We start from the raw sequence: 13285 nt of genomic DNA on the forward strand, positions 1-13285 counted from the left end.
TGCTGTGAGAAGGGGGAGCTGCTCCGAGTGTGGCTGACGCTGTTTCAGGTGGGATCTCTCAGGGATCTGCTACGAATAGGGTCCATCTAGCCCAGTTTCCTGTCTTCCAACAGTGGCCAGTGCCAGGTGCTTCAGGGGGAATGAACAGAACAGGGCAGTTATTGATTTATCCGTCCTCCGTCGTCCACTCCCAGCATGTGGCAGTCAGAGGCTTAGGGGCTCCCAGAGCATGGGGCTGCTCCCTGCCCACCCTGGCTAATAGCCATTGTCGGACCAGTTCTCCATGAATTTATCTAATTCTTTTTGAACCCAGTCATACTTTTGTCGTTCGCAACGTTTCCTGGGAACGAGTTCCACAGGGTGGCTGTGGGTTGTGCCAAGAAATACTCCCTTTGGTTTGTGTTCAACCTGCTGCCCATTCACTTTATCAGGTGGCCACTAGCTCTTACCTCATGTGAAGGAGTGAATAACACTCCCCCATTCACTGGCTCCACACCAGTCAGGATGTTCTGGACCTCCAGCATGGCCGTCGCTTTTCCAAGCTGAAAAATCGCCGTCTTTTCTCTCTCTCCCCATGAGGAAGCTGTTCCACGCCAGTCATCATGTGTGTGGCCCTGGTCTGTTCCTTTCCAACCCTGGTAGCTCTGTTGTCAGCTGTGCCGATCAGACCACCACACCGGACCGTGGATTTACACTGCAGCCTTTTATTGAGTGAGGATGCAGCGGGGTGGTCACTGGAAGGGTACAAGCAGCCCTGGGCAGAGCGGCGGCTCTGAAAGCCGGGCTGATTGGGAAGCACGAGAGCAGTGGGCCAGGGGCAGGCAGGCTCCCTCTGGCTGAGGAAGGAGATGGACGTGGCCGCCTGAGCGCTAGAGGGCACTGGAGTGGAGCCGGGCTGGGGAACAGCCAGAGGAGCTGGGGAGCTCCGGGCCAGCAACTCCCCAGGCTGCAGGGCCTGTCCAAGGCCCCTGGAGGTACTGGGCTGCAGGGACATGCAGCAGGTCAAAGCCGCCCTTGCCTATGACGACTGGCTTATACAGACGGCAGTTGGCCCAGTGAAAGGGTCTAGATGGTGACTGGCAGGAGCCCATAGGCTGAGGCAGGGTGGGGACAGAGGGTGGGGGTTCCCTGGGGAGGGGAGACCCAGATCTGTGGGGTATTGCCTGGAGGGGCAGCACCCCAGGTCAAAGGGCACCGGGGTCCTGGGAGGGACACGGGGGGGGGGCAGCGGCAAGCAGGACACCGGCCTGCAGAGGGCGCTTTGAGAGCTGGAAACAGAGCTAATTCCCAGGAAGCAGCAGGAGGCGCCGCAGGGGTGAGTCCTGCCCCGTTACGGATGTTTTATTACTCCACCGTGGGTTCAGCTCTGGATGCCACAGTTTCAGATTCCATTATGAAAGTGGATTTTTCTCAGGCATCAGCATCTAGGGGTATTTGCCAGTCCCCCTCGTTAGATCAAGCGTGCTTATAAACCTAGCTCCTCCCAGTGTTTCCAGCAGATCCTCTATTCTGGGCATGGGGTAAGGATCAGGCTGTGCGATAGCATTTAGCTTCCTATAATCCACACAAAACTTCATGCTTTTGTCTCTTTCCGGCACCATCACAATAGGAGATGCCCAGGTGCTTAGACTTGGTAATTACTCCCATTTGCTTTCTACCTCTTCCTGAATCTGTGTCTGTCTTTGTCCCTCTGCCAGGAGCTGGGTGGGGACCTGCAGTTTGAATGGAGTGTATCATCTTACCAGTGAGTCCTGGCTTGTTCGAGAATGTTTGCCTAGGATGCTTTCATAGAGCCAACCTTTCCCTCTTGTGAGTGGAAGTTAAACTCTCCCCCACCTCAACGCTCTCAAGAGGTGTCTCCTCTTTGCTTTCTGTAACCATATCAGCTAAAGGGACAGACATAGTCTCTTCACGGGCACAAGATATACCCACATCTACCTCCCTTTCATGGCATGCCTTCGTCCTGCTAACATGCACTGTCTGCCCAACTCCTTTTCCACGGGGTTTTCTCACATCATAGGTAACCTCGTTAACTCCTTCTATTACTTCAAAGGGTCCGTTCCAAATGCCTTGCATTTTATTCTTCCTCACAGGATCTAGCACCAACCCCATGTCCCCTATCTCAAGTGCTCTTTCCTCAGCATGTCTATCATATCAACGCCTTCTGAGCTTCCTGGCTTACCTTCCGGTTTTGCTGAACCAAACCCATCATACCCTGCAACTTTTCCTGAAACTGAGACACACACTCCGTCACTGGTTGCGCTGTCTCCTTGGCATTACCTTCCCAAGAATCACGAACCAGATCTAGAGGTTTTAGAGAGGGTCCCATACGAGGAAAGATTAAAGAGGCTAGGACTCTTCAGCTTGGAAAAGAGAAGACTAAGGGGGGACATGATAGAGGTATATAAAATCATGAGTGATGTTGAGAAAGTGGATAAGGAAAAGTTATTTACTTATTCCCATAATACAAGAACTAGGGGTCACCAAATGAAATTAATAGGCAGCAGGTTTAAAACAAATAAAAGGAAGTTCTTCTTCACGCAGCGCACAGTCAACTTGTGGAACTCCTTACCTGAGGAGGTTGTGAAGGCTAGGACTATAACAATGTTTAAAAGGGGACTGGATAAATTCATGGTGGCTAAGTCCATAAATGGCTATTAGCCAGAATGGGTAAGAATGGTGTCCCTAGCCTCTGTTCATCAGAGGATGGAGATGGATGACAGGAGAGAGATCACTTGATCATTGCCTGTTAGGTTCACTCCCTCTGGGGCACCTGGCATTGGCCACTGTCGGTAGACAGATACTGGGCTAGATGGACCTTTGGTCTGACCCGGTACGGCCTTTCTTATGTTCCCACAACCCACTTTTTAACAAAACCCGTTAATTTATGAGCACATTCCACAAAAGTACAACCATTAGACATTCTAAAACGTCTAAAGTTTAGCCTGTACGATTCAGGAGTGACCTTGAATTGCTTTCACACTGGATCTTTAAACAGCTCATAATCGAACACTTCCTGCTCTCTTGATTCATTAAATACCTCTCTGCCTTACCCAGTCAACCTGGTTAGCAGGACAGACCTTCCTCCTTCCGTAGGCCTTGGATGAGCAGCTGTTTCTCTTTCGGCAACAACTTCTTCAGTTCCAGCGAGCGTTTCTCTCTCTTGTATTTGGAGTTTGCCCAGCTTTTCTTCATCTTCTAATTGCCGCTCATTTGCTGCCGGTTTCGTTCTAATTGCTTCTGCAGGGGGTGCATCTGGGATAGGCGACCCTACTTTCTGATCACCGGCCAGTAACAGATTTTTAAGTTCTTGCTCTGGGGCCTATTTCCTAAAAGTCAGTCCTCTCCGTGAAGGCATTTTCTGTCAAGATCTTCATATGATCTTGGTTCACTCCTTGTAATGGATCTTTAACCCTTAAACTCTCAATATCAAAATTAATATCAAAATTAATTCTTCACAAGGCGGCGATAACAAGCCTGAAGGGCTCTGACCCTGGGAAGTTGCCTCTTTCAGCAGACTCACTTGGAAGGGTATCTCCCTCTCTCTGACTCAGACACGTGCTGTCTATCTTTGCCCTTTGCAAAGGGACTTTCTTTTCCCTTTTCTAGTCCTGTTCTCTTTTTTAACCTCTCTTTAGATGTTTCTCTTTTATTTAACTCTTTTAAAATGTTCTTTTTCTTAACCTACCCTTATATTTAACACACCTTTTACATTTATCTCATTTTTAAAATTCTTTAATAACATACCAAACTAGGCCTTTAAAATCATCTTTCCTTACTCAACCTCACCAACAACCTTTCTTTCCTTTTTTCCTATAAACCTTAACAAAGCTTTCTTTTTTAATCTTTAAGCTCTCTCACGCTATTCTTTCAACCTTTTTGTCTAAACAAACAATCAAATGTGTGAAAGCACAAGGACACAACATACCCCCTATCCAAACATATTTTTTTTCCAAAATGGCCAATGGTGCCAAACTTCGATGCCAACAGAAATGGGGATGGAGGGTGGGACATAAGCCCTAAATGGGGCGTGGAAACCTGTCAAAAATACACAGTGATGAATGCTATCGAGGTGTATACTACTGAAGTATGCCATGTGTTCTCATTATTCATTCTGGATCAAGTGGGCTAAAGGTATTGGCGTCATCTGTTGGACTTACAAGCTGCAAGGACTTTCATCTCTCATGGGAGGGATCCATACTTACGGTTGCCTCCCAGCCTGCACCTGCATTGAGTTTTGTAGTTCACTGGGTTTCTTCTAATAAACGACACAATTTAGGACAAGCCTGCAGCACTTTGTGACTTTTTCCCCTTTAGTGAATTTCCTGTGGCTGAAATTCTCTTCCCTCAGTGGCTAATCTCCGTCTTTTCCATCTCCTGTTCTAACCATTTAACATCCCTCTCCTCATCTGACCTCTCAACAAGACTGCCTGTTTGTATTTCTTCTTCCCTTTCTTCATTGCTGACAAGCTCTTCAAATCCACCCTGTGCTCCCCCTGAATCTTTTGCATCTGACAGTTCCTCTTTTTCTGGCTCTTCAGAGCGTTCATTAGTCCCTTTCTGTTCTTCATCACATCTGCATTTAGCCCTTGACCAGGTAGGTGAGGTGAGGGTCTATGTCCTAATGCTAGCGTATCCTTCCCAGGTCGCACCATAGCTACTGGAATATAGGAGTTGGGTCACCTGGTACTACATTAAAAACATATACAGGTGGAATTTGCATCTCTGTACACATCTGTCTCACTCTCTATCTCTGGGACACCTTGGGCTTCCTGACCAGCCTCACTCAGATGCTATATATACTACCTGCTGATGCACATCCTCCAGGATATCACAGGTTTGTTCTAGCGCTTCAGTTCCCTGAACTAATTCTGTTATTTTCACTTCTTGCCCAAACAAACATCCCTGCCCCATTGCTGCTCGAGCTCTCCACATTGTAATCTGGTCACCAGCTCTTTGTAATTGCTGTTTATGGCAAACCAGTTCTCTCTGATATATAAACACAGATTTTACTTCCAGTCTCTGAATAAGTTGCTCTCTCAATGTCTCACTCATCCCTTTCTCCTGCGATAAGGCTTGTCTTGCCTGATCCAAATGCTCTATTTTCCTCTTCAATTTTCTCCCCAAAGTATTACCTACAATATATACACAGCCCATTGCTATATCTTTCACCTCCTGTATTTTTCTCTTTAATTTTTCTTTCTTAAAAATGGAATACCTTGAGTTCCATGGAGATGGGTGGTGGGTGAGGGTTTGATTATTCAGCAAGTTTGCTAGCCCTCCATTGTAGATTTCAATGTAGTCCAGCAGAGAGGCCTCAATTGGCCTGAATTGGCACCTGATCTTGTTCAAATGTTACCTGGGGTTCCCCTTGAACCCAAAGCTCTTGGGAACCCTTGTCACCTGAGGTTGCACTGAACCCCAAGCTCATGGTAACTTTACTCTTTGCGAGTCAGTATCAGGACAGACCAAGGGAGACACAACACCTCCATCTGCTATACAGCTGGCATAAACAAATCAAAACTACGTGCTTTCACTCAAAGCCAGTACTTTATTAGTCTCCAGTATTCCCATTAGAACATCTTTACTCAAAGTCACTGCTTTGTTTAGTCTCAAGCACACACAACACAATAGGTTATAGAGCATCCCAAATTGGAAAATACCCCTCAGGACTCTGGAGCAGTCTTTGGGTGATTTCAGCCACAAATTTCCAGTGACTGGTTCCGCCTGTGGCCGGGGATCTTCTTGATGTGTCCATGAAGTGTTCTGCTTAACCCAGACTCCCAATTCCTCTTTTATACCCTGTGGCAGAGCTCTGACCTTGCCCCCTGTGGGTCCTGCGCTTCTAGGCGGTTTATACGCACCACAGTGGCTCACTGTGACCCTCCACGTAGCCCTTCTCTCTCTAGGGCCAGGGTTACAGTCTACTGAGCCCTTTTCATCATAGGCTGCAAGGAGGTTGGTGAGAGAACTCCCACCGTCTCTGTTCAGCCTCCTGTCCTGACAGGGACCTGACTTCCCCTTCCAGGAGATGTTCCTGTAGTGGTGGGTTGGGGGGAACCCGGGCCCGCCCTCTACTCCGGGTTCCAGCCCAGGGACCCTAATGGCAGCAGCTGTTGGCAGCCGACCTTTCACAGCCAGAGATGCTATATTTCCCTGGGCCACTTCCCCACAGCTCTCCTGCTTCTCCCTTCTTCACCCTTACCTTAGGGCTCCCTTAACGATGGTTTGAGGGTGTCTTCAGTGACCAGCCCTTCAGCCGCACTTCCTCTCCTCTGGCTCCCTGTCTCTCCCCTGCCTGACTGGAATGAGCCCTTTTTATAGTATCAGCAGGGCCTTAATTAGAGTCAGGTGGTCACATTAGCTTAATGGCCTCATCTGACTCTTTGCAGGTTAATTGGAGTCAGGTGTTCTCATTAGCCTGGAGCAGCCCCTGCTCTGGTCAGTCAGGGAACAGAAAACTGTTAATCCAGTGGCCAGTATATCTGCCTTCTGCTATTCTGCTGTACCCAACTGGGCTGGGTCTATCACAACCCCCAAATTTACAAAAACATGCCAATCAAAAGTATGACATAGCTGATCAAATGGAGCAAAAACAAAGGTTACGAGATATGCCAAAAACAAGATGTGGTTTCTGCTTGTTTGCCTGTTTGATTCTTGATCTATTCTGACTAATATGGGCGAACAAAGGGATCTTTACTCATGTGTTTAAACAAAGGACAAAGACACTATGTATGTTGCTTCTGCCTAGCCAGAGGGGTTTGTTAGTATAATGGGAACAGATAAGAGCAGTTGAAGTGTTACTGGGCATGGCGGGAGTATCATATGTTAGTGCACACTTGAAAACTGCCTCACCTCCTATCTTAAGAAAAGGTCAGTCAACCAGTCAAGAGGGGCAAGGGGGGTTGGGGGAAGATATAAAACACTAAAAGGCCAGAGAAATGCCTGTCCCTTACCCCACACTTTCACAGGCCTTGGGTGGCAGGCCATCCTCGCCCACAGACAACCTGCCAACCTGAAGCATATTCTCACCAGTAACTGCACCCTGCACCATAATAACTCTAGCTCAGGAACCAATCCATGCAACAAACCTCGATGCCAACTCTGCCCACATATCTACACCAGCGACACCATCACAGGACCTAACCAGATCAGCCACACCATCACCAGTTCATTCACCTGCACGTCCACCAATGTAATATATGCCATCATATGCCAGCAATGCCCCTCTGCTATGTACATCGGCCAAACTGGACAGTCTCTAAGGAAAAGGATAAATGGACACAAATCAGATATTAGGAATGGCAATATACAAAAACCTGTAGGAGAACACTTCAACCTCCCTGGCCACACAATAGCAGATCTTAAGGTGGCCATCCTGCAGCAAAAAAACTTCAGGACCAGACTTCAAAGAGAAACTGCTGAGCTCCAGTTCATCTGCAAATTTGACACCATCAGCTCAGGATTAAACAAAGACTGTGAATGGCTTGCCAACTACAGAACCAGTTTCTCCTCTCTTGGTTTTCACTCAACTGCTAGAACAGGGCCTCATCCTCCCTGATTGAACTAACCTCGTTATCTCTAGCTTGCTTCTTGCTTGCATATATAAACCTGCCCCTGGAAATTTCCACCACTTGCATCTGAAGAAGTGGGTATTCACCCATGAAAGCTCATGCTGCAAAACGTCTGTTAGTCTATAAGGTGCCACAGGATTCTTTGCTGCTTTTACAGATCCAGACTAACACGGCTACCCCTCTGATACTTGTCCCTGACCGTAGCCCAGCCTCACTCCTTACCCCTCCCATGGGGTACAGAAGAGATGGGACAAAGACCCCAGACTCACGACTCCCCAAAATGGAACAGGACCATAAATTGCGAGGGGTGGGACTGAGGGTTTGCATTCCAGGTATGATCATGCCTGCTAAGGAGGGGGGACAACGGGACACTGGGACACAAGACTCTGCAGCGTCAGAGTTATGGATACGCTTGCTGGAAACTAACCCAAATAAATATCACATTGCCTGCACCTCAGACTTCTGGTCTTCTGCTTTCCGTCTGCGTGACAAGAACCTGGGAAGGGGATGAAGGGAAAACTCTCTAACAATACTCACATGCTCAAAGATGTTCTAGGATCCGACGGACCTCTCGCCAATTGATCAGCAGCAGAGGGATAGTTCCTGCTGGGGGTTTTCCAGTGGGTATTCCCACTTTTATCCAACCAGGGAACCGTTTATATATTGTAATTCTAACTACGCCTACCACCTTATGCACATGCATGAAGGTGGCAGCCCTCTTTCCCTTATCTGTACTTCCACACCCCAGGAACGTTGGGGTACCCCATTTTTATAGGTTGTTCAGAGTTCCTCTTATTCGTATTTGCCTTTATGCACAACATGTACTCTGTGGTCTGGACAGACGTTCAAAGATGTTATGATCAGGTGTCTTGTGGTCTCAGACAATACATTTGCGGTTTATTGCAATCCATTTTCCATAACCTCAGCTATTGACAAATCTTATTCAGTGACCTTGTGACCTTGTAACCAGAGCAACCAGGCAGCCTGTGGTGAGAACCATCTACGTTTGTAAGGGCACTGAAAGTGTTAAGAGCAGCTTAGAATGCATTTTGCTTTATTTAATTTGACCAAATCCGACTTGTTATGTTTTGACTTACAATCACTTAAAATAGATCTTTATAGTTAATACATCTGTTTGTTTATCCTATCTGAAGCAATGCATTTGGTCTGAAGTGCGTCAGAGAGTCCCCTTGGGATAGCAAGCCTGGTACATATCAATTTCTTTGTTAAATTGATGAACTCCTAGAAGCTTGCAGCATCCAGCGGGCATAACTGGACACTGCAAGACGGAGGTTCCTAGGGTTGTGTCTGGGACCGGAGATATTGGCTAGTGTCATTTGGTTGCACAATCCAAGGAGCAGCTGACACACCAGAGGCTGTGCGTGACCAGCCCAGGAGTGGGGGCTCTCACAGCAGAGCAGGGTCAGGCTGGCTCCCAGAGTCAAGGATTGGGGTGACCTAGCAGATCACCAGTCTAGAAAACACCAGAGGGGAACGTCACAGGCTGCACCCAGGAATTGCAAGGGAATCCAGATTTTTTTGCCTCCCAGAATTAGCCTTGTGATTTCAGTGGGATTCAGGATTCTCTTTTTCAATTTCTCGTCCCCCTGTATACCACCCTAGCCCGAGCCCTGATAATAACCATATACCCATGATAACCTTAACCTAATCTCCATGGCAGTCTCAACCCCATAATAATGCCAGACCTGTCTGCTCTTTCTTCACGCCCTAAGTGCTTGTGATACAGACACACCCAAACTCTGCTGGCAGGAGTGTTATACCTATATTTGACCACATACACCAAAAGGGACTCTTTGGGTCTCTGAAGTTGAGCTGATTGTGGCTTGTTGTGGGAATGGTTTTAGAGCTATTCGCATAGGATGTTTTGTTCCAAATCTGATGGGGCATCTGATAGCTGGATACCCATGGAGACCGCCTCTGTTTACTGTGTGGATGAGATGCAAGCTGGACATTTACAAAAACAAATGAACCGCCGGAGGGGTCTCAGAAGAGGGGCTCCCTGGGCTAAGAGGCGATACCTTGTGACTGGATAGGAGCAGAAGATTGGTGCACGTGGTTATCCATTACAGGGGAGGGAGGGGTGACATCTCAGAAATGGTAGATCCCAGCTTTATGGGCTGGACAAGGGATGGAAGAACTAACAATTGAGTGAGTAACACCCTATCAGACAAGCCAGCACCAACGTGGGCAGGCGGCAGACTGTGTTTTATGTTTTTCATCTACCTGTAACCTCATGTTTCCACCTCCTTTGCCTGTATTTTGAATCTCTCCCTCAGCATCGGCTAAATCGGTCTCAGCTTGGTGTTACAATAAACACCTCTGAGTGCTGGGTGCAAAGGAGAGGGTTGAACTGAGGGGAACGCAGGGAGCCAGGAAGTGCAGTTTCTACGGAGGCAGCGGACGGCTACACATTGTGAGTGCGCAGAAGACGGGGGACTGGGCACTGGAGTGTAACAGAGTCGGGGGGTGTAAATGGCTGCCTGCAGAGGGATAGAGCAGGGCGCGCGGAGCGCCAGGAATGCCAGCAGCTGGTGGCTGGGAGAGTTTCCCCTGGTGGGCACAAACCGGGCTTCCCTCCCCCCACCCCCCCACCCGGGGCCAGGGGTAGTGGTGCAACCCAGACACCACGGGTCACCGGGAAAAGTATCAAAATGCTCGTGGGAGTTTTACAGTTCCACAGTTAAATAGTTATATGGTTGTACAGACACAGTACTATATATAGGTAGTTATTCAGGTATGTACATTGGATAGATATACAATTATGCAGCCACAGATATATGGTTATACGGTTATATAGTTATACAGGAACAATTAAAGTTATACCGTTGTACAGCCACCGTTATATGGTACACAGATCCCATTGTACACTTATACATTGTGTGATTCTCCAGTTATATGGTTATACAGGTACAATTGTACAATTATACCTTTATAGAGCTATAGTCATACAGTTATATGGTTATACAGGTACAGTCGTATGGTTATATGGTTATACAGGTACAGTTGTACAGTTATATGGTTATACAGCTGTACAGATATAAAGACAGTATTATACACAGACTTAGAAGGATTCAATTGTTATTGCTGAAATTCAGTAAACGTTGATTTCACCATAAAAACACAAAACAACAAAAAATATTTCCACTGGTAATAACTGAAATTTACAGATAGACAAAGTCAGAAAAATGCTGCTTGAAAAGTTTTGAGAGTTTGATATAACGATATTTACTTTGTACTTTTTGACATGAGATACTGACAATTTCGTATGCATGGTTACACAGCTTTGACTCTCAGCCTCCACTAAATCATTATTGTCTGACCTGCAAATGTGAAAATTTCCTGCAAATGTGAACATTTAAGCCAATAAACATTTAAAAAAGTGCTTAACAACCACCATTTTGCACAACTGTGGAAATCTAAATTGATACAAATTGGAAACATATTCTTAAAGCTCAACATCTATACGAGTCATCAAGCCTAGCTATACAGATACGCAGCTGTATAGGAACTGTTAGACAGTGATATAGCTGCAGCTCTATGATTCTATACCGACAGTTATGCACTCCTCCTAAGTGTGGTATTAAGGACTGGTCTACACTACCGCGCTAAATCAATCTGTTACGCAAATCCAGTTACTTGAATAATGTAACTGAAGTCAACATAGTTAGATCCACTTACCGCTGTGGCTATGCATCGCTGTGTCGACGGGAGAGCCTCTCCATCGACTTCCCTTATGCTTCGCGGGGAGGCGGAGTACACAAATCGACGGGCGAGTGCTCCCCCATCGATTTAGCATCGACTGCAGCAGTGCCGATCTACCGGTCAGTACAGACATGCCCTTTGACACGATCTAGTGACTCCCGTATCTCTGGCCGTGCCAATGTTCCTATTTTGCTTCAAACCTGTGTCATCCCATTTTACCGTAGCTCATTTCTGAGCAGGTTTAAGCTAACCGAAAACCAGCCACTCTCAGGGCTGCACTGCACAAAGACGCCGTGCCCGTTTGGCGTCCATCTGTTTTGTGTGTGTGTGTGTTTGAGCGATGTCACCATCTAGTGGCTGCATCTCACGTGGGGGATTCAATTCCTGGCACGATGAATGGATGTTCATATTTGTGGGGGGGGGCTTGTATGTGAGCCCGAATATGGGTTTCAAACCACCCCTATTGGTGTAGTTGGCACCAGTATATTTACCAATGCCAGTTCTAGCCCAATAGGAAGCAGCGTCAGAGGCGGCCGCCAGCTGGCACCCAGCATTATCAAATCACACACCTGGTTATATCCTTACTGCCATGTGTGTAGCGCTGGTCTGGAACTGAGCAGCATCTGCTCAGAGATTAAAACCCTCTGAACCAAATCAGGGCAAACTGTGTGTAGACAAGGCTTAAAATTTTAAAACACTCACGCCAGGCGAGTCACCCAGCCCTCGGGCCTTTCATTTCAGTGAATTTTTCCCTAGCGGCGACCCTGCAGGAAGTGGAGGTGCCCACCGTAGACACAACGATCTGCAACGATCGCTTCCGAGTAGGGTTACAAAAGCCTGCGGGTGACAATCCCATCAAAGAAGACATGATGTGGGCCAGGTCCATGGAGGGCTATAAAGGCTTTGCTTCGGTGAGATTCTCTGACTGAGATCAGGGGCCCCATGATTCCTGCCCCATTCTCCCTGTTGACTTGGTCTTCTGTCTGGTGTGGGGGGCGGGACCCACCAAACAGTGGGTCTGGATGGAGGGGCGGAGCCTTGACTTCGCTCCCCAGTGTTTAGACAAGACAGACACATCTTGGAATTGTGGATGCATCATAGAGTATAAAGTCAGCAGGGTTCATCCATTCAGTCTGACCCGCTGTATAACCCAGCCCATAAGTGCACCCGGTTACCCCACCACTGAGCCCAGGGACTTGTGTCTGGGCAAAGCATCTCCCAGAAAGGCAGCCAGTGGGGATGTGAAGCCATCGAGAGATGGAGAATCCACCACGGCCCTTGTGGACGATGGAGACTGGTCCCTCCTCAAACCTCATTTCTTTCCCTGTCTCTAGGGTGACTCCGAGGGACCCCTGGTGTGTGAGGAGGATGGGACCTGGTACCTTGCTGGGCTTGTGAGCTGGTCACTGGTGAGAGAAGTGAGTGGGGTACTCACTATTTTTCCCGGTTACCTTGGGGTCTACAACCGCCCGAATGCCCACAACGACTGGATCCAGGAGAATGTGCCTGGTGTGAGTTTCACGGTGGTGAACTTCACTCTGAACAGTGCCAGTCCCTCTACCACCATCACTCCGAGCAGTGTCCATCCATCTGCCATCATCACTTGGAAAGGTGCTGGTGGCCCCTCTGCCACAATCCCCAGGGTCCTTCTCCTTGTAATGTTTTTGCAGCTGACTCTCTAACCCCTCGACTCGAGTGGGACCCCATCCCACACCAGCCCTTCCTCACCCTTCACGCACATAGACCATGTCACTTGTGGGATCAGTTCCAGTGTTCTAAACCTGACTTTGATAATCAAATTGAAGTTACATTTAATATTATAACTGCTTTGTTTGTTTGGCTCCTGTACGGTTATTACCTGGCAATAAATAACTTTAATGGTTAAGGTGGTTGCTTCTTTCTCTCTCTCTCTCCCCCCACACCTCCCCGTGGGTGTTTTTTTGGTTTCCTCATTTGCTCTGCAGCAACGCTCCTCGTACCTAAGCTAA

The 13285-nt window shown here is 47.7% G+C and overlaps 1 protein-coding gene across 1 annotated transcript; it reads left to right on the top strand.

The window, feature by feature from the left end:
• The first annotated feature begins 11870 nt into the window (after positions 1–11870).
• On the top strand, positions 11871–12997 carry LOC123370527 (brain-specific serine protease 4-like). Its single transcript, XM_045017185.1, has 2 exons — positions 11871–12208; positions 12632–12997. Exons 1-2 carry the CDS (start codon positions 12164–12166, stop codon positions 12977–12979), a joined length of 393 nt encoding a protein of 130 aa, XP_044873120.1. The 5' UTR covers positions 11871–12163; the 3' UTR covers positions 12980–12997.
• Positions 12998–13285: the final 288 nt, after the last annotated feature.

The sequence above is a fragment of the Mauremys mutica genome, chromosome 4, assembly GCF_020497125.1.
Source record: "Mauremys mutica isolate MM-2020 ecotype Southern chromosome 4, ASM2049712v1, whole genome shotgun sequence".
Classification (NCBI taxonomy): Eukaryota; Metazoa; Chordata; order Testudines; family Geoemydidae; genus Mauremys; species Mauremys mutica.